General features: G+C 36.9%; 1 protein-coding gene across 1 annotated transcript in view; it reads left to right on the top strand.

The window, feature by feature from the left end:
* LOC126418501 (merlin) overlaps nt 1–21,219 on the top strand; it is a 176,364-nt gene extending 155,145 nt beyond the window's left edge. The window contains exon 12 of the mRNA XM_050085289.1: nt 12,289–21,219. Coding sequence (XP_049941246.1) covers nt 12,289–12,339 — 51 coding nt within the window. The 3' untranslated portion in view covers nt 12,340–21,219. The remainder of the gene's footprint in view (nt 1–12,288) is intronic.
* Nucleotides 21,220–21,436: the final 217 nt, after the last annotated feature.

Genomic DNA, 21,436 nt, shown 5'->3' with positions numbered 1-21,436 from the left:
GAATTATCAGTACTCACCTGAATCATTCCTAAGTTGTCTAGTCATGGCATGTGTTGCAAATGGCTGTTTTCCTAGGCCAGATTAGATTCATTCCAATTGATCCGTAGTGAGGAGGTCCTCCAGGATGTGGAACATGTCAGAAAAACAACAATACTTGACAAATATTTACAACTAAAACGAATAAGCTAATGTACCATTCCACAGGTCACAAGTGGAATGATCGTCATTTTTTAATGAACACTATATGAAAGAGTCATTTTACAAATGCTAATGCACTGAATTCAAAATAAAATTTTTTTTATTTATTTATAAGGTAATAAACATGTAATACAACTACTATAATACTTATTTACAATGAACACATTACTGCACTGAAATGATGCAGAAGTTAGATTGTTCTCTCTCTCTCTCTCTCTCTCTCTCTCTCTCTCTCTCTCTCACACACACACACACACACACACACACATACACATATTTACAATGAACACATTACTGCACTGAAATTGTGCAGAAGTTATATTGTACTTATATATAGGTCAATAGACACACAAACAAACACAAACATACACACAAAATTCAAGCTTTCGCAACCAATGGTTGCTTCATCGGGAAAGAGGGAAGGAGAGGGAAAGACGAAAGGATGTGGGTTTTAAAGGAGAGGGTAAGGAGTCATTCCAATCCCAGGAGCGGAAAGACTTACCTTAAGGGGAAAAAAAGGACAGATATACACACACACATATCCATCCGCACATACACAGACACAAGCAGACATTTGTAAAGGCAAAGAGTTTGGGCAGAGATGTCAGTCGAGGCGGAAGTACAGAGGCAAAGATGTTGAAAAACAGGTGAGGTATGAGCGGCGGCAACTTGAAATTAGCGGAGGTTGAGGCCTGGCGGATAACGAGAAGAAAGGATATACTGAAGGGCAAGTTCCCATCTCCGGAGTTCTGACAGGTTGGTGTTAGTGGGAAGTATCCAGATGACCCGGACGGTGAAACACTGTGCCAAGATGTGCTGGCCGTGCACCAAGGCATGTTTAGCCACAGGGTGATCCTCATTACCAACAAACACTGTCTGCCTGTGTCCATTCATGCGAATGGACAGTTTGTTGCTAGTCATTCCCACATAGAAAGCTTCACAGTGTAGGCAGGTCAGTTGGTAAATCACGTGGGTGCTTTCACACGTGGCTCTGCCTTTGATCGTGTACACCTTCCGGGTTACAGGACTGGAGTAGGTGGTGGTGGGAGGGTTCATGGGACAGGTTTTACACCGGGGGCGGTTACAAGGGTAGGAGCCAGAGGGTAAGGAAGGTGGTTTGGGGATTTCATAGGGATGAACTAAGAGGTTACGAAGGTTAGGTGGACGGCGGGAAGACACTCTTGGTGGAGTGGGGAGGATTTCATGAAGGATGGATCTCATTTCAGGGCAGGATTTGAGGAAGTCATATCCCTGCTGGAGAGCCACATTCAGAGTCTGATCCAGTTCCGGAAAGTATCCTGTCACAAGTGGGGCACTTTTGGGGTTCTTCTGTGGGAGGTTCCAGGTTTGAGGGGATGAGGAGGTGGCTCTGGTTATTTGCTTCTGTACCAGGTTGGGAGGGTAGTTGCGGGATGCGAAAGCAGTTTTCAGGTTGTTGGTGTAATGGTTCAGGGATTCCGGACTGGAGCAGATTCGTTTGCCACGAAGACCAAGGCTATAGGAAGGGACCGTTTGATGTGGAATGCGTGGCAGCTGTCATAATGGAGGTTACCTCCATTATGACAGCTGCCACCCATTCCACATCAAACGGTCCCTTCCTACAGCCTGGTAACCTCCATTATGACAGCTGCCACCCATTCCACATCAAACGGTCCCTTCCCTACAGCCTCGGTCTTCGTGGCAAACGAATCTGCTCCAGTCCGTAATCCCTGAACCATTACACCAACAACCTGAAAACAGCTTTCGCATCCCGCAACTACCCTCCCGACCTGGTACAGAAGCAAATAACCAGAGCCACTTCCTCATCCCCTCAAACCTGGAACCTCCCACAGAAGAACCACAAAAGTGCCCCACTTGTGACAAGATACTTTCCAGGACTGGATCAGACTCTGAATGTGGCTCTCCAGCAGGGATACGACTTCCTCAAATCCTGCCCTGAAATGAGATCCATCCTTCATGAAATCCTCCCCACTCCACCAAGAGTGTCTTTCCGCCGTCCACCTAACCTTCGTAACCTCTTAGTTCATCCCTATGAAATCCCCAAACCACCTTCCTTACCCTCTGGCTCCTACCCTTGTAACCACCCCCGGTGTAAAACCTGTCCCATGCACCCTCCCACCACCACCTACTCCAGTCCTGTAACCCGGAAAGTGTACACGATCAAAGGCAGAGCCACGTGTGAAAACACCCACGTGATTTACCGACTGACCTGCCTACACTGTGAAGCTTTCTATGTGGGAATGACCAGCAACAAATTGTCCATTCGCATGAATGGACACAGGCAGACAGTGTTTGTTGGTAATGAGGATCACGCTGTGGCTAAACATGCCTTGGTGCACAGCCAGCACATCTTGGCACAGTGTTACACTGTCCTGGTCATCTGGATACTTCCCACTAACACCAACCTGTCAGAACTCCGGAGATGGGAACTTGCCCTTCAGTATATCCTTTCTTCTCGTTATCCGCCAGGCCTCAACCTCCGCTAATTTCAAATTGCCGCCGCTCATACCTCACCTGTTTTCAACAACATCTTTGCCTCTGTACTTCCGCCTCGACTGACATCTCTGCCCAAACTCTTTGCCTTTACAAATGTCTGCTTGTGTCTGTGTATGTGCGGATGGATATGTGTGTGTGTATACCTGGCCTTTTTTTCCCCTTAAGGTAAGTCCTTCCGCTCCCGGGATTGGAATGACTCCTTACCCTCTCCCTTAAAACCCACATCCTTTCGTCTTTCCCTCTCCTTCCCTCTTTCCTGATGAGGCAACAGTTTGTTGCGAAAGCTTGAATTTTGTGTGTATGTTTGTGTTCGTTTGTGTGTCTGTCAACCTGCCAGCACTTTCATTTGGTAAGTCACATCATCTTTGTTTTTAGATATATATATTTCCTACGTGGAATGTTTCCCTCTATTATAATTATATATATACACACACACACACACAAAAATCAGTTGGTTTTACTGAGAAATTCATCAATGGAGTAGAAGGAGTTGGCCACCAATATATCCTTTAGGCTTCTCTTAAACTGAATTTCATTGGTTGTTAAGCTTTTTATGGCTGCTGGCAAGTTATTGAAAATGTGTGTTCCTGAATAATGCACACCTTTTTCTACAAGACTAAGTGACTTTAAATCCTTGTGAAGATTATTCTTATTTCTAGTATTTATTCCATGAATTGAGCTGCTGATTTGAAAAAGTGATGTATTTTTAATGACAAATTTAATTAAGGAATAAATATATTGGGAAGCAGTAGTTAGTATCCCTAGTTCCCTAAACAGGCTTCTGCAGGATGTTCTTGAGTTCACAGCACATATAACTCTCACTGCACGTTTTTGTGCCTGGAAAACTTTAGCTTGGCTTGATGAAGTACGCCAAAAACTAATCCCATATGACATTATGGGGTGAAAGTAAGCATAGTATGCCAGCTTTTTCATTTTTATATCCCCTATGTCTGACAAAATTCGCATTGCAAATAGAGATTTGTTAAGACGCTTCAGCAGTTCTGTGGTGTGCTCCTCCCAGTTGAATTTATTATCAACCTGAAATCCCAAGAATTTAACACTGTCCACCCTTTCTATCTGCTTGTCATCGTATGTTAGGCATATACTCATGGGACACCTCTTACAAGTTCTGAACTGCATTTAGTGTGTTTTTTCAAAGTTTAGTGACAAAGAATTGGCTAGAAACCAGTGATTAATGTCCACAAATATTTTACTAGCTGACCTTTCTAAGACTACACTTGATTTGCTATTTATTGCAATGTTTGTATCATCGGCAAACAAAACGAACTTGGCTTCTGGTAATGTTACTGATGAAAGGTCATTGATATACACAAGAAAAAGTAAGGGCCCTAAAATGTAACCTTGTGGGACCCCACGTGTATTTAGTTCCCAGTTGAATGATGCCTGATAGCTTGATACCTGTCTCTTTCCTAATAAGTTTATAGAATTGTGGCCTTGACAGTTAAGTTGTATTATAAACTTGAAAATGATATTCTGTTGGTAACTTGAAAGTTATTGGACACTATTTAGTAAGTAGAATAACAGGAAATTTAAACAGAATGATAGGTCTAAATAATATGCAAAGACGTAAGTTTTAGAGGAGAACACTGAGATGTGGAGGCGTTTAGAGGAGAACACTTAGATGTGGAGGCCAGTAGAGTGCTGCAGGCATTAGGGAGCAGTTTGAACTGTCAAATGATACCAGTAAATGTTAGTCCACTAAACACATTACAAAGTGACTAACTATTTGCACCTTTTTGTAGGTTTTTGGGATTGGGGGAGTGGGTGTGGTGGCAACTTACTACATAGAATTAAAAAAAAAAAAAAAAAAACACACACTCTGTAGATCATTAGATATATTCTGAAAAAATACAACAGAGTTCTCCTCTTGCTGTTGACATTCAGAGCCTGCATTTGCCGTAACTTTATAAACTGATGGAGAAATTGCAAGTCATGACAGCAAAATTCGTTCAGACAGGTTGTCCTGAAACAGATTCTTAAACACATAAATTTCAGTTATAGGACCTTAATATGAAAGGAAGATAGTTGCCATGTCATAGTATATGTTGACATTACACAAGTAACTGTTTGTAATATTTACAGCACTTCACCTACTCCACAGAATTTAGTCAGAAATCAAGTAGGTTCGTCATAAGACCACCACCTGTCAGGATGAAGAATCTTTTAAATTTACAGACAACACAGTATCCAAGGCAGAGTGCAGATTAGTGCCATGACAGCATCTGTGTACCACTGTGACTTTTCTCTGCCTGGTGAGGGGTGCAGCCTTGGTGGTCTCATCCACATATGCCCACAATGACTGGTTTCACCTGAGGAAAATATGCTCCATCAGACCAACTGTATCAATCATAGCATTTGTGAATGGATCTCTCCTATGTCTTGATAATTATATAACGTTTTGAAGCATTTTGTTGAGTGAAAACCAGCGAAAAGTGTCACTTTGGTTTGAAAAACAAAGACGGAGGAATATTTAAAGATATGACATAGTAGGCTGTGGTCTCTGAAGGAACTCTTAAAGACTTCGTTTCAGCTGGTGTAATAATTTTATAGTGCTCCAAGACAACACACCTGTATGAATTTCAGTACAATGCAACACATCAAAATATCTATATCAGGGCCTTAAAACGAAGGATAGTTAATCTAAACAGGTTTTATAATTTTTGTGGAAATCATTAATTACATAATAACATACAAGTTAAAAGATATTTCTAAATGAGCATGGTGCATGCTTTCTGTAAATGAAATAAACTTTTCTGTTGAATTACAACTCTCTGATGCCATTCGGTAATGGCCATAAACACAAAGAAACCACAATATCTCCAAAAGTATAGTGCTTTCTTCAGCAGCTCCAAAAGTGAGTGTGCAAGAGACTGTGACATCACTACTGAACCTGCAGCGTAAACAACAGGCAGCACAGTTGGCCTTGTGTTTACAAACTGGTTGCAACTGAGAGAAGGTCTTATGAGCTTTCATACAACCTCTCAATGTATAATTCTTATTTGGCTATAATCAGCAGCGCTGTAGAATTCCCAATTGACTATTTTAGCCAGTGTGTAATGATTTACCTGAATCATCTCCACTAATTCTAGAAGGTTCATGTATCATAGCTTACTTACTTAAGTGTGACTTTGTTGCAAGTATGCCTTTGTGTTTATACTTCACATACATGGTAGCAGCTATTATCTGCAATAAGCTTGTGAGGGGTACTGGATGGAATGTGTCTTGTGGAATTCTTATTCTTGTTTTATCTGTGATGACCCTAAAATCAAAATTAAGAAAACCCTGTCTGGACAGTTGCCCATTTATTCATTATGTACCAAATGCAGAATCTGTTTATTGAGTTTCATGTTATGTTGCCAAGTGTAATGTCACAAAACAACCTCATTCTTACGTTCTAAATACTTTTTTTTAGTTAGTAGATATTTTACACTGCACCATCAGATTTTGTCCCCCAAAGCGATCTTGTTCATTGATATTTCATTTTCACTTCTGCTTTTACAGTGATATTTTTGCTATCCTTACTTGTGTGCAAATTTAAGCATAGTTTATTATTTGAAGATTTAAGTATTGTATGTTATTTTCCAGTCATGCCACTTTTGGATTTTCAAAAATGTTGGTATACCATTTAATGGATATTTTTTACTTTTGCGTGAAACTTGCACCATACTGTTTGCTTACTTACTGAATTTGTATGTGTATTGTAATTTTGAAATTTTATTTCTGCATGCTGTTTTCAGTAACAGTTTCCCACTATTTACTTTTGCCATCAGAAATTAATTTGATTCCAATTTTTTCTTGTGCCTTACTTGTGAGTTTTTGTTATTTATTTTGCAAAAGAGATGATCTTTTCATGTGATGCTGATGTATAGGTATTGGAAAATTGTGCACTTTTGAAATTTAGTTGTACTTGGAAGTCTGAACTGGCTGAGAATAAATGATAATTGCATGACACAGAATAGAACAGCCCATTAATGAAGTGTGGTGGAACAAGTAGACAATGGAAACTCCAGGTAGGAATATCAACAACATAGGAAAAGACAGATCGCTACTTACAGTAAAGAAGACATGTCAAGTTGCAGGCAGGCACAATTAAAAGACATTCACATAAAGCTTTCGGCCACAGCCTTTGTCAGTAAAAGACACACACACACACACACACACACACACACCTCATGCACTCGACTGCCAACTCCAACATCTTGTACTAGAATGCAACATCATGGGGATGCAAGCAGCAATATGTAGGGGGCAGAGAAGGGGAAGGAATAGTAGTGTATGGATGGGGAGAGAGGCGAACACTGTCTTGTGGAGTGTGCAGGAACTAGACTGCCAACAAACGCAGTGTCAGGAGATTGTGGGGCAGGGAAGTGGGGGGAAAAAAAAGAGAGGATCAGGAAAAGAAAGGTGGATGTATTGGCAGAGAGCTGCAAATAAACGGGGTGGGAGATGAGAATGAGGAGGAGATGATAGGGCGGAAGGGGTGGAAACTGTTGAAAGGAGGGTGTGGGGACAGTACGTTACTGTATGTTGAGGCCAGGATAGTTATGGGAGCGGAGAATGTGTTATAAGGATAACACCCATCTGCGCCATTTGGAAAAAGCTGGTGATGATGGGAATGATACTGATGGCTTGGGTAGTGAAGTGGCCATTTAAATTTACTTTGCTCTTGCCTGAGATGCTGGGGTTGGCAGTTATGTGTGCATTGAGGTGTGTGTGTGTGTGTGTGTGTGTGTGTGTGTGTGTGTGTGTGTGACGGTATGTCTCTCTTTTACTGATGAAGGCTGTGGCCAAAACCTTTATGTGAATGTCTTTTAATTGTGCCTGTCGTAACTTGATGTGTCTTCTTTACAATTAGTAGCACCTGTTTTTTCCTACATTGTTAATATTCTTTGCTTTTTAGCCTTTACGATTAAACTTTTTCTTTGTCATTGTGAATTGCACCTGAGAAGTCTGTGGTTTTTTATTAAGTTATGCTGTGGTCAGTTCTTTGTTTCAGTAGGCAGATATGTAGAGATTTTAGAATCTTCAGTTTCTCATTATTTACATTTTGCCTTCTACCATAACCAATAAGTTATCTGACATTTCCTGTGAATGTTATGCCAGTTTTTCTGCTCATAAAACTCTACATTAATAGCCAGTGGCTTCCTTTATTGTAATCCTATTTCATGTAATCTACCATTTGTTACACTCTTTTTCCCTCTCTGTAAGGTCATTGTCAATATTTTGCCATACTTCATTACTGGTTTATATATTAAATTTTTAGTTGAGAGCTTCACCATTACTGATCATTTCTCCAATTCAGAATATCTTTGTTACACTATCAATTTTGACCAGGTATAGCATTTTCCTGAATTATGTTGTAAGTAGTTTGTGGTAAAAATCCCAATTGAATGTGCTTAATGCGGATTATCAGTGGCTCAAATATCTTGGCATACAGCCTACCAGGTAGTTTCCACTTTTGATTCAATCTCCTTAAACCATTAACTTACCATAGTGCAGTTGTTGATGAAATGTGACATTCCAGAAAGGGTCTTATTCTTTATTAGAAAGCAATGCACAGAAAACAGCAACTTTCTGAAATATATCACCTCATTAATTACCTTAGTTGGCTGACTTTCCAAGAAAATTTCATTGGTTTTATGTAATGATTTCAACAAACACCATTGCATGAATTTAGAAGATGCACTATTTTCTACTGTTAAATGCATATTGTTTATGTTGTTCTGCTTCATATTTTGCTAAGAGAAATTAAAAAGTAAGTTATTTAAATGTGACCAAGCATGAAGTTACATATAAAGAAAAAGAATCAATGGATTAACAATTAATCAAAATTACACAATGAAGCATCAACTGGTGTTCACTTTGAAACTTCCTGACAGATTAAAACTGTGTGCCTGATCTGGACTCAAACCTGGTACCTTTTCCTTTCAGGGGAAAGTGCTCTATCAGTGTTTGTGCTTGGTAGAGCCCTTGCCCATGAAAGGCAAAGCTTCTGGGTTCGAGTCCCATCCTGGCACACGGTTTTGATCTTCCAGGAAGTTTCATATCAGTGCACACTACACTTTAGAGTGAAAATTCATTTTGGAGATATTCATCTTTTGTACTATCTATGAAACTTTTCGAATTTTAGGCAGATGGATTGCAAGTTATCTGTGATTTGGTATCATATTGAGACAACAAAAATATTAGGCTGAATACCTAACACCACAAAGAGGCTATTGCATCTTCTTGTTGTTGTTGTTGTGGTCTTTAGTCCAGGGACTGGTTTGATGCAGCTCTCCATGCTACTCTATCCTGTGCAAGCCTCTTCATCTCCAAATAACTACTGCAACCTACATCCTTCTGAATCTGCTTAGTGTATTCATCTCTTGGTCTCCCTCTAATACTAAATAGATGATCCCTTGATGCCTCAGAACATGTCTTACCAAACGATCCCTTCTTCTAGTCAAGTTGTGCCACAAACTCCTCTTCTCCCCTATTCTATTTAATACCTCCTCATTAGTTATGTGATCTACCCATCTCATCTTCAGCATTCTTCTGTAGCACCACATTTTGAAAGTTTCTATCCTCTTCTTGTCTACACTGTGTATCTTCCATGGCTACAGTCCATACAAATACTTTCAGAAAATACTTCCTGACACTTAAATCTATATTCGACATTAACAAATTTCTCTTCTTCAGAAACGCTTTCCTTGCCGTGGTCGGTCTACATTTTATATCCTCGCTACTTTGACCATCTTCAGTTATTTTGCTCCCCAAACAGCGAAACTCATCTACTAGTTTAAGTATCTCATTTCCTGATGTAATTCCCTCAGCATTACCTGGTTTAATTTGATTACATTCCATTATCCTCATTTTGCTTTTGTTGATGTTTATTTTATATCCTCCTTCCAAGAAACTGTCCGTTCCGCCCAACTGCTTTTCCAGGTCCTTTGCTGTCTTGTATTTTACATCTGCCACCTTCAGAATTTGAAAGAGAGTATTCCAGTCAACATTGTCAAAAGCTTTTTTCTAAATCTACAAATGCTAGAATCGTAGGTTTGCCTTTCCTTAACCTATCTTCTAAGATAAGTTGTAGGGTCAGTATTGCCTTGCGTGTTCCTATATTTCTCCGGAATCCAAACTGCTCTTCCTTGAGATTGGCTTCTACCAGTTTTTCCAATCTTCTGTAAAGGATTCATGTTAGTATTTTGCAACCATGACTTACGCAACTCATAGTTCAGTAATTTTCACGTGTGTAAACACCTGCTTTCTTTGGAATTGGAATTATTGCATTCTTCTTGAAGTCTGAGGGTTTTGCTTGTCTCATACATCTTTCTCACCAGATGCAAGACTTTTGTCATAGCTGGCTCTCCCAAGGCTATCAGTAGCTCTAACGGAATGTTGTCACCTCCTGGGGCCTTGTTTGGACTTAAGCCTTCAGTGCTTTGTCAAATTCTTCACACAGCATCATATCTCCCTTCTCATCTTCATCTGTGTCCTCTCCATTTTGATAATATTGTCCTCAAGTACATCTCCCTTGTATAGACCCTCTATATACTCCTTTCACCTTTCTGCTTTCCTTTCTTTGCGGAGGACTGGTTTTCCAGCTGAGCTCTTTATATTCATATAGGTGGTCTCTTTAATTTTCCTGCAGGCAGTATCTATCTTACCCCTAGTGAACTACATTTGTCCTCTAGCCATCCCTGTTTAGCCATTTTGCATTTCCTGTCGATCTCTTTTCTCAGATGTTTATACTCCTTTTTGCCTGCATCATTTACTGCTTTTTTTATATATATATTTTCTTCTTTCATCAATTAAATTCAATATCTCTTCGTTACCCAAGGATTTCTACTAACCCTTGTCTTTTTACCTATTTGATCCTCTGCTGCCTTCACTATTTCATCTTGTACAAACAGAAAAAAAGCCTCATAACACACCCAATGAAATGGGAGTACATTAGTTTCCTTCTACACTTAAATCTATGTTTACACCTGTGTATAAAAGTGTATCCTGAAAAACTATTGGGCATTGCATCATACCAGTATTATAAATGTTCTGTCTTATTCCATTTTCATATTGAATGAGGAGAAAAGTGACTGTTTATATGCCTCTTTACACCCCCTAATCCCTCTTATCTTCCAATCTGCAGTTCCAAGCCTGGCTTACCTTTCCCTAGACACAGGGTGAAAACTATTATTCACTGTGAAACAGATTGCATTAATTTTAATAATACTGTGAGAATCTACATGGGATCAGGTACTGAGGCCAATAAAGAAGGTTACAAACTAGAACAGCTAACTATGGGGAAAAAACTTCTCATTTATCTCTGTGTTTATACATGAACACCAATAACTAATATATTCTTCTGGAAAATGCCTGTTGCCTAAATATTAAATTTTTTCATACAGATGTATCTGTGGAAAACCTTGTGCAAATGATAAGTTTAATCCATTGCATCTTGTCAGAAAGAGTGATGATTTTTATGATATATATGTTGTGGGAGCTTGCTACTAACAGTAGGCATACAAATGTTAATGCATATTGTATTCAGAAATGTAATTTTTAAAAATCATGCAGCACGAGGAGTTTACCTCGTTCTTTCAACTCTTGGAATGTATTTAATGAGGTATTACTAACTCACTATCAATATTCTGCAGCTTGATGTGTAGGCAAACATAAGACTAAGTGAATGGAACTATAAAAAAGGGCAAATAAACATACATTTGAAGATACAGGATCCTCATAACTTATGAAGAGATATTGGTAATTGCTGTGTCAACAGCTGCTCACATATTTCTCAATGAGTTGTGGTTGCTGTTGAGTCACTAGAACCCTTTTCAGGAGATGATACAGTAAAATCCAACTAAAATCATTCTGACTCAAGTTGTTGATGTTATTCCTGAGAAACTTCATATGCGTGTCAAGATGGTACCTTCACTGAAACCATTCCTGTCATAGTTTCTGCCCAATTAGTTTATTGTGTCATCCCATTAAATAATAATAATAATAATAAGAGGAGAAGGAGAGCATCTTGGGGGGGGGGGGGGGGGGGGATTTCTGAGTCATATATTAATTTATGTACAATTTTTTTTAGGTATTGCTGATGTCAATTTTATTGTGAAATGATTTAGGAATCCTTCAAAGTGATTCTGTCACATAATCTATTGAACTCATCATGATATGTCCCTTCTTATAAACACTCATGTTTCACATTAAAAAGGGAAACACAGAATAGGAGACACATAGGATAATACAAAAGACAATACACCACTCTTGTTGTATACACAACAAAGAGAGAGTTTAATGTCATGGAATTTAATTCTATTCTACCTACCTTTAGTTTTGTTTACTGCGTCTTACAATCAGTTTGTTTTCATGGTAAGGTAGTACTGGGAGGAGCAAACTGATTGCGTTTCCACTAAAAAGTCTCTTTTAACTGGAAGTACTGTAATGTTATATGTTTCCAAGAATCAACGAACATCAGTTCTAGGAAATATGTCTACAAGTCTTATAATTATTACTGTTGTTGTTATTATTTGGTACATTAAAAGTATCAAAATTCTGATTTGCTGATGTACTTTCCTTTTACAGGTCAAGTCAGGTTCAACAAAAGCTCGCGTGGCCTTCTTTGAAGAACTCTAAGAAGAGATGCCAAATGTGCATAATAAGCACTTCAGTGTATGTTAATTTAGCCAAATGTTGAATAGGATGACATTAAACTGTGTATTGTGCTCACAGACTTCACATCACAGTGGCATCTGAAGATGTTGTAGAAATGTTATTTTTTTATATTCTCTATAGACTTACATTATATGAAAAACACTATTTTTGTGAAAAAATTGTAATATTCTGCCTCATTTGGTGTATAAAAAAATACTCGTGTGTGTGTGTGTGTGTGTGTGTGTGTGTGTGTGTGTGTGTCAGAGAAGGAGAGGGAACTTGTGTCTTCACACACAACGTAGTTCATGAGAAAGAGAGGGTGGGACAAAAAGGAAATTATCATAACTGCACCACTTGAGCAATGTTTATAATGAGTGTGTTGCTATTATATACATTTTTATATTGTCATCACCATACACATATAATTCAAAATTCATTGCCTAATGATTAAGGTATTAAAAAGCATTATGAATGTTCCTCACTTTGTTGAAGGACAGGATCTATCATGTTGGTTCTGATACCTTTTCTGTCCCCTATCTCATTCTCTTCATGACAGAATATTTTGTTGGAGGCAGTCAGCATTGGTGGTCATCAGTATTTAGTAACACCGGCATGGTGTGCAATCTATTTGCACTGCAGTTTTATTTTGAATATAACATTTAATTTCATCTAGCTGTCTATAATATGTGGTTGCAAACATATCTACATTTACTTTACTGTTCTGCATTGAGAAATGTTCAAACTTTGTAATATTTTCCTCTCTCTCCTTCTGGGATCTCCAAGAAATACTAGTTTTTCCAGCTGAAAGAAAATCGTCAAGTCAGTTTTCTGTAGGTAGCCATTGTAACTAAACAAAGAATAGAATGCTCCAGGGAGAAATTTGCAAATCTGAGTTCACTGCCATCTATAGTTACTGGTATATATGTTTTTTTTCCACACAGTACAATATAAGAGCATCATATCTGGAATGAAAATAACTGTTTTGGAGTCAAAAGGGACATACTGTCATATTGATATTTATGTGGGCTGTATGGCTCAATTGGTGGCAAAACGAAAATATACGGGTTCGAATCCCACTCTGGCACATGTGTACCCTGTCAGTCCAAAAAGTTTCGAGAGTGGACTAATAAAAACTAGATAAACATTAAGATGGTGGTATTAATGTTTCAGGTGATCTACATTGCCTCCCCCTGCCCCCCCCCCCCCACTTGGTTACAACACACACAACATTCATACAAGTATGTGAAACTGTCAGAAATTCCTTTCTTTGAGATGAGATGTTGTTCAACTTGCATATCACACTGACTTGAATGTTGATTATATCATCAAATTGTTGACCCTCTCTGTGAATTTCTCCACTTTGTTACTTTGTGTTAGGTTCATATTGATAACACCAAGTCACATCACCTGCAAAAATTTTTTTTTCAAGAAAAGACTTTTCCGCATTTTTCATTTCAATAAAGCTGTAGCTCACATCTGAGTGTTGTCATTTTTGTTCAGGAGTTAATGTGTGCAGGACAAATTTTGCCCACTGCAGTTGTTAGTTTGAACTGCCACTGTAGTTCCTGACTGACATTGCTTTTATGTCAGGAGTAAAACCAGTCAAAGAACTTTTTGGATGCAAGGTGTAAACCTGTCAGGACACTCATGTTTGATAATTGATCAGTTAATGATTTTTGGTTATGTGTGCTCATGGGTACTTTCAGATAAAGCAAAAACAAATTTGCATAAAGTACATAAATGTATTGCCATTATGTGAGAATCGTTAATGGCAGATATTTGCAAGGCTAGGGGCTGAGAAGGAAATGACAATGTTTCGGAACAACTACGTAAACATTTGATTTGCATAACTTACTGGCATTTTATCTGAGCATGTACTTGTGTTTTGTAATTTTGGATAAGCAGCTGGATTGAATATTTAAAAAATGCAGAACTTGTAGTTCATTGATACATGAAAATATGAACTGTGGTAATTGTTATAAAGAATGCACAGTGTGAATGAGCTGAGGCAATTTTCATAAGGTTTACATTTTATGTAAAATATTCACTGACTTGAATTTCAAACAGATTTTCATTTACTCTTCTGCTGCTCTCAGCAAAAGATTGACTAAATAAAACACAAGCAATGGAAGAAATAAAGGTAATAATTTATTCTATAGTTTAGAGGTGTGCATCCCCCTTCCTTCACCCCCCCCCCCCCCCCCCTTTCCACACACACACGGTGCTAGATGCTGCACCCTAATTGTATGCTCCAAGAGAGAATATTAGCCAGAGACTTAACTAAGATTTCAGTCTTGTTTATGTACATGTCTTCAGCTCAATACCTCAGCCTCATAGTGAATGGTTACCTTTACTCCTTCCATTCTTTGCATTCCACCTAGTGCTTTCCGATATAGTCATTATACAAAACACTTACTTTTCTCAAGTAAACTGTATTTATGATAAGTCAGTGAGAAATAATTAAATGCATTTGAGCGATCATAAGTGTGCTGTAAGGTTTCTTTATATGTGTGCAGATCCTCCACATAAAATGTGGTAGCAGTTGTGACTGTGAATGAACTTCTTCATTATAAGAAACTGAACATCTGAATAATTGTGTCAATAATTCATAATTACAACTATCTTTCTTTTTAATTATAAAGTATAATAGCATATGTTTCATATTTATGATTAAGTATATTGTGCAGGGTACCTGATTTTTTGAATCTCTACCATTTCATGTATGCAATGTAAAAAGGAATCTGATTATTTAATTATCTGATTGTGTTATTGTGGCTTTACTCACTGAAAGTTGATCCACAGAATCTGAAGAATAGTCTCTGTCTGTCATATTCCCATTCTTGGTCCAGTTAAGTAAATTTATGACAAGTATCACTACAGGTAATTTTACTAAACAGTGTTTTGTGATTTTCAGTATTAAAACCTCGATAAACTATTTGCGTACCAACCATACTTAGCCTTGCATACTGTACCTGTTACCTTTTTTCTCCATTCAGAAAAAGAGGACATTGAAACAGCTTTAAAAAAATCTTGAGCCCAAACAACATATCTCCACTTTCCTTGTATAAATGTTGTGCCAAACAGAACGGAAACAAACACTGACAGAATACATTCCCACCCACACACCCTCAAAATCTCTCAATGTGTAATATATTGGTGCTATGTCAAGCAAGATATATAAAGGAAAAGCAACCACTCACCTACAGCAGATCAATGTGTGGAGCACAGAAACACATAACAGAGAACAGCATTCACACTAGCTTTTGGGCACTAGCTCTTTTTCTAATAATCGCGCACACATTTGCACACAGATACCCAAATGCACACTCCTGTGGCCAAGGCAAGACTGCAAGTGGCCATGGGAGTGTGTTTAGGGCGTCTGTGTGGTTGTGTGTGTGAATGTATGCACTATTGCTAGAAAAGGAGGTAGTGCTCGAAAGCTAGTGTGTTTTCTGTTATATGTTTCTGTGCTCCATACATTGATCCTATGTATGTTAGTGGTTGCCTTTCCCTTATTCTATGCATTGCTCCATCCAGAAATTTTTATTATTGTCATGCAAGATATGCACAGAATGATGAATCTGTCATTGTAAATTGTTACAAGGGAACAAGCAACCTTGAATAAAGCTAAGTTTTTAAGAAGTTTGGCAGTTTGAATACACTGTCAGCTGCTACATTCTCTTGAATATCAGGATGTACCATACACTCAGATGCTGAGAACTTGGCTTGAGCTTTAGTGACCGCTCACAGGGTCAGGGGGGGCCACTGTATGAAACTAATGGAATTCATTTGGTACTTGATGCTATCCTTGTTCTGACAGTGCATAAAACAAAATGCAGTCTTAAAGCTGTTTTGGGTAGCCTTTGAAGAAATAAGTTTGATAGTGCCAAAGAAAAGAAATGACTTTCATGCATACTATTAGGTAAAAATTGGGACTGAGTGAATGAATAATTACTAGTAGAATTTTATTGCCTATATTGTGGGGAGGGGAGGGGGGGGGGAAAAACCTTTTCATGGACATTTTAGTCTGTGCAAGTCTGAGATGATTACACTCTGATATCTCCATTTAGAAAGGTAGATTTCCATAATGCAAAATTTTCTGTTCTGTGACATGGAACTGTTACTGGCAGTTTAAATGGCCGTTGTGAATCATCAAACTATTACAGTTGCTGAAAATACTTTACTTTTATATACAAGACAGTGAGGATGACATGCATATGCAAGAGCATGATGTATAATGTATAAGGAATTACGATAAGTATTACATTTCTTAGGTGTGCTATTACAGTATTATTTGAAAGACTTATGAAAAGAATCAGTTGAGATTTGAAGATTATAACTCAAAGCTGGAAATAAGAATTAAATACTCAACTGTAATGGAACATTGTTGAATGCAAGGAAATTTAAATTGTTCACCACTGAAACTATGCTGTTGTCCTCTAATTTGAGCCTTGTAATTGGTATGATAGCAGTGCTGAAAGCTCTGTATACATACAACAATGGTCCCTCCAGTTAAGTAAAGACAAAAATCTTGGCATGAATGTATTCTGAACCTTTAACATTAAGAGCTTTATACATATTGTCCATATATTAACGTTGCTGGAAAAAATGCTCAAATAATCAAGAAAAACAGTATTTCATTGCACTGTTATGGAATGAGATGGAATCACATAAAAATTGTTCCTCAGCTGTGCATACATCTGAAGTGTTCTATTGCCATCAGAAGTGAAAGAAAGCCATAGAGTATCTGACTTGTCATTGTAGTCTCTTGTATTTATAGTGTTGAAGGATGGTATTATCTTTCAACATTATTTTGGGACATAGGCATATTCAAATGTGCAATTTTAGAGGAAATGCGCATACAGTGTAAAAAAAAGCCTGTTTGTGTTTGTTTTAGTGTTTCCACAAAATCATTTTCTTTCCTGATAACTATGAATTCTGACTGTAATGCCTGTGTAGTAAAGATAAACTGTTCCCACAGTATGTAATATAAAATTGCCAGTAAATACATATTTTTTGTCATGTGAAATCACTCATGTTAGCATCTACAACCAACTGAAAGGACTTTGGTAAAAGTGCTTGTTTTGTTACAACCCAGGCTACATTGTTTGGATTAGGCTTGGTAACATGGTATTATGTCCTGATCGCTAGTGATCTCATGTACACTGCTCTTGGATGTGTAATATTAAATGTGATTTTCACAAACATATTTATGTGTCATTCTTTATCAGCACCCACACGTAAGGAGAAAATCAGTGTGATATACCTTTAATGCATTAATGATCAGTTGTATGTGAATGGCAAACAGTAGACTAGCATATTTGAAGCATCTTCTATGTGACAGATGCCCTTCACCCTCTGCACTCTTTGATCTTTAACATTGAATAACAGTGCCATTTTTGTCTTATTTACCATCACCTATTCTTCTGTTTATTCTTGAGTTTGTCGTATTGCTCCAGATGAAGGGGCTTACGAATCTTGAAAATTGAATATTTCCATCTTCTTTATGAATCATCTGTTTTCCACTTACTATTCCCCATAATTGATGATCTGTTGAGCTTGACACACTCTTAACACCAATTGTGCTTTTTCCCCACTTGACTGAATTCTTGTCATATGCAATAATATTGACTTTGGAAAATGCAAGCTATCTCTCCGTTCCTATCCAAAGGGAAAGGTGTGATACTAGACTTAGTGCTTTACGTAAATGAATGCTTTTCTTTTACTTAAAGGTTAACTAATATGATTATTTCTTCAGCATGTAGATTTACTCATAGTCTGCCTCACTTCTTTTGTGGAAGTACATTTAAAGTAAGTCATCCTGCACTTTGTCTTGAATGTGTCATAGACTTTGTGTGATAGATAATACATGGGGCCATAATACTTTTCTAACAAAATTGGAAGTAATGCTCCTTTATGATTAATTTTTGTTTTGGCTGTGCTGCTATCTGTGTAAGATAACCTCATACTCTTGGTGCCCAAATCAACTTAATAAAACAAGTCCAAGATTCCAAATGTTCCCAAGTGTTCATGTGCCAACATCTTCCATGTCACGTACCACTCCTTTTATTCTTTTTTCTCATCCTTCCAATTTACATTTACAGCCATTTGACTGTGTTGTAGAACTACCTTATCATAATGGGGTTTTTTTCTTTTGTTTTACATCTTTTTTATTTTTGATTTATATTTAGTTGTGTTTCAACTATTTTTGCTTTCATATTATTGTTTTCCTTCCTTCTGCAACTCATGTGCATATTATTGTTATAGTCAAACAATGGAAAATCCAGGATGGAATGTAACAATATTATGAAAAGGAAAGTCACTACTCACCATATAGTGGAGATGGTTAGTCACAGATAGGCACAACCAAAAAGAAGTTGTCTATTTTTGACAAAGGCCTTACTGGCCGAAAGCTCAATTTGTGACAGTCTTTTTGTTGTGCTTATCTGTGACTCAGCATCTCTGCCATATGGTGAGTAGCAATTTTCCTTTTCATATTATTGTTATTGTTGTAATGTGCATTTTGTGCATGTTTTCTCAGTTTTCCGATTGGATTTGGATGATTAATCTCATTTTTATTGCTGTCACTATATTATTGTTTCTTTGACCAAACTGCCCTTTCCTTAATTAAGTTTCTAAATATTCTAGTATTTGTATTAATAAGTTTCTCTAATTTCCTTGATTTTTTCCTCAGCTGAAAAATTTCTCATATATTCCTCATGCTAGATAGTACTAATGAGCTTTGTGCATTTGTTCACCATCTGTACTATTATCTACACACATTACTCTTGTTTTACTACAAATACCTGCTCACACTGCCCCTCCGACCCATTTCCTTTGGTTTTTGGTTGTAAAAAAGTGCATCCTGTCAAGCAATGCTGTCTCTTTCTCACAATCTTTCAAATTTCTCTCAACTATTATATTATCATCTGGAATCATTTTAAATACTTATTTGTTGTATATGGCTTCTTCAAGTTGATGAAATGTATGTATGCTGAAGTATTGAATCTCACTGAATTTACTATTGTATATACTTTCGGTCTATCTCCCCCTTCCCAAAATATAATTCTTATTTTTACTATTTTATGCCACATAGATAAAAGTTGTAGTTTACTGTCATCAGTAGTACATTGTATGGTCCACATAATAAGCTACAAGTAAATGAAATATGCTATTTTATTTATACATGTCATCTCTGTCTTCAGAGTCATCAGTTCTTATTATTAATGTCTAAGTGATGACTGGTGCTTCATTGTAGAAAAGAATTATTTTAAAATCATTGTTTTTTGTCACAAGTCTATTCATTACTTTATACTCAGCTGTGTACATATTGTAAACATTGTACATGTAAATATTATTTATGCTTACTTTTTTAATCTTTGTAAAAGACAATATCTTCAGTTTTGACTTTCTTATTTGGTTAATGGGTTCCACTTGTGGCTCTGTAAAACACTTCTCAGGTGTATCTGTTACTTATTGTGTAACTGGAGCTTCATCAAGGAAAAAGTAATAGTATTTCACACTAGTTTTACTTCCTTGCACAAATGGAGCATTGGAACTGTTGTGAAAGTAAGTTTCTTGTGTGCACTTATCATTAAAAGAAAAAGCCCTCATGTATTCTCATGAACAAAATTGTTAGCAGTTGTTTTCACCTTATTATTTGATAACTTAAAAAATGTAATGAACTTCTTTTCAAGTTGATAATGTGTGCATTAGTTTATTAATCACCAATTGTAACTGTTGCCAAATATTTAAAAATGTTTTTTAGATATTAATAATTACAGTAGAGAAATGTTTGAATGAACCAATGAGAGAGGCACTGTAACAGTTATGTGTACTAATCATACAATACAAGCTTTCACAGCTGATAGTTCCAGTTACTTGCTGTCCAATCTACATAAAACGAACTACAGTGGATATACAAATATTTTTCAATATTTTGTTAATCACATACAATTTTGTGTATACAAGCAGCACAACATTCATGTAAGATGAATAGTTAAATGGTAGTTGTTTATTTTGTGGTATTGTATGGAACTGACATGATTTATTCTGAATTTATCTCATAAACTGCAAAGGTCATTTGTAACTCTCCTCAAATTAAATACTATGTGTTTTTGTCTTGAAGCATTATTTATGTCTGGTGTTAAGTTCATGCTGTGACATCTTTACATATTTACTCACACTGTTATGTGCCACAGATAGTGAACTTCGTATTCACTGAACCATATTTCCTTTACGCTTATAAAAACATTCCCTGCATTGTCATAATTACATACTTTTTCCTGTTTTTGTGTTAGTTATTTTATTCCTGAGGAAACTATGTTATTTATGTGCAGTTTATAGGAAATAAATTACTTGCAGTGGATTAATGTTTCATTGATAAATAAATTATTTATATTTGAATATGATTTACATTCTGCATGTATTATTCCATTACATTCGTTATTGATGTCATTTTGTGCACTGCATAATGTACAGTATTTGCAGTGTGATTGAAGACAACAATCATAATACATATTTAACTTGTCCTTTGCTTTTCACACCTTATTTCAAAATGCTATAAATTTTCTACATAGCTACTACCCTTTTAGCTGAGTTGAATGATTTCATTAATGTACTGGTATTTGTAATTTCATAGTTAAAATTGCTTTTAACATCTCTGTACATTTGGTAGGTCTGAATGCTATCATTTAAACTAAAAGAGTTTCATTTTTGTCTTGTAAGCTGTGGTCTCTAGAATTTGACAGATAGTGCCTCACCAGTGGCATTTGTTCAACACAGATTAGCCCATGATGTAGACTGAATGTAATACTTATGCATCATGTTTTACATATGCAAATAAATAGTTTTGTTAATATATTCTACCATTTCAATGGTTGACATGAAGAAATTACATTAAATCAAGATTATATATGCCAGATGTGTGTAATGACTAATTATAATGTGACTCCAAGGTGTGTATTCATAAATTCAGTGAGGTGATTGAGAGAATAGTGGAAGAACTTTATGTTTCAGATTAATAATATATATTTGTTAATGACTACACAGTGTAAAACAACTTAAACACATTTCTTTC

This window comes from Schistocerca serialis, chromosome 9 (assembly GCF_023864345.2).
Source record: "Schistocerca serialis cubense isolate TAMUIC-IGC-003099 chromosome 9, iqSchSeri2.2, whole genome shotgun sequence".
NCBI classification, from domain to species: domain Eukaryota; kingdom Metazoa; phylum Arthropoda; class Insecta; order Orthoptera; family Acrididae; genus Schistocerca; species Schistocerca serialis.
This window is presented reverse-complemented; position numbering and strand designations above follow the sequence as displayed.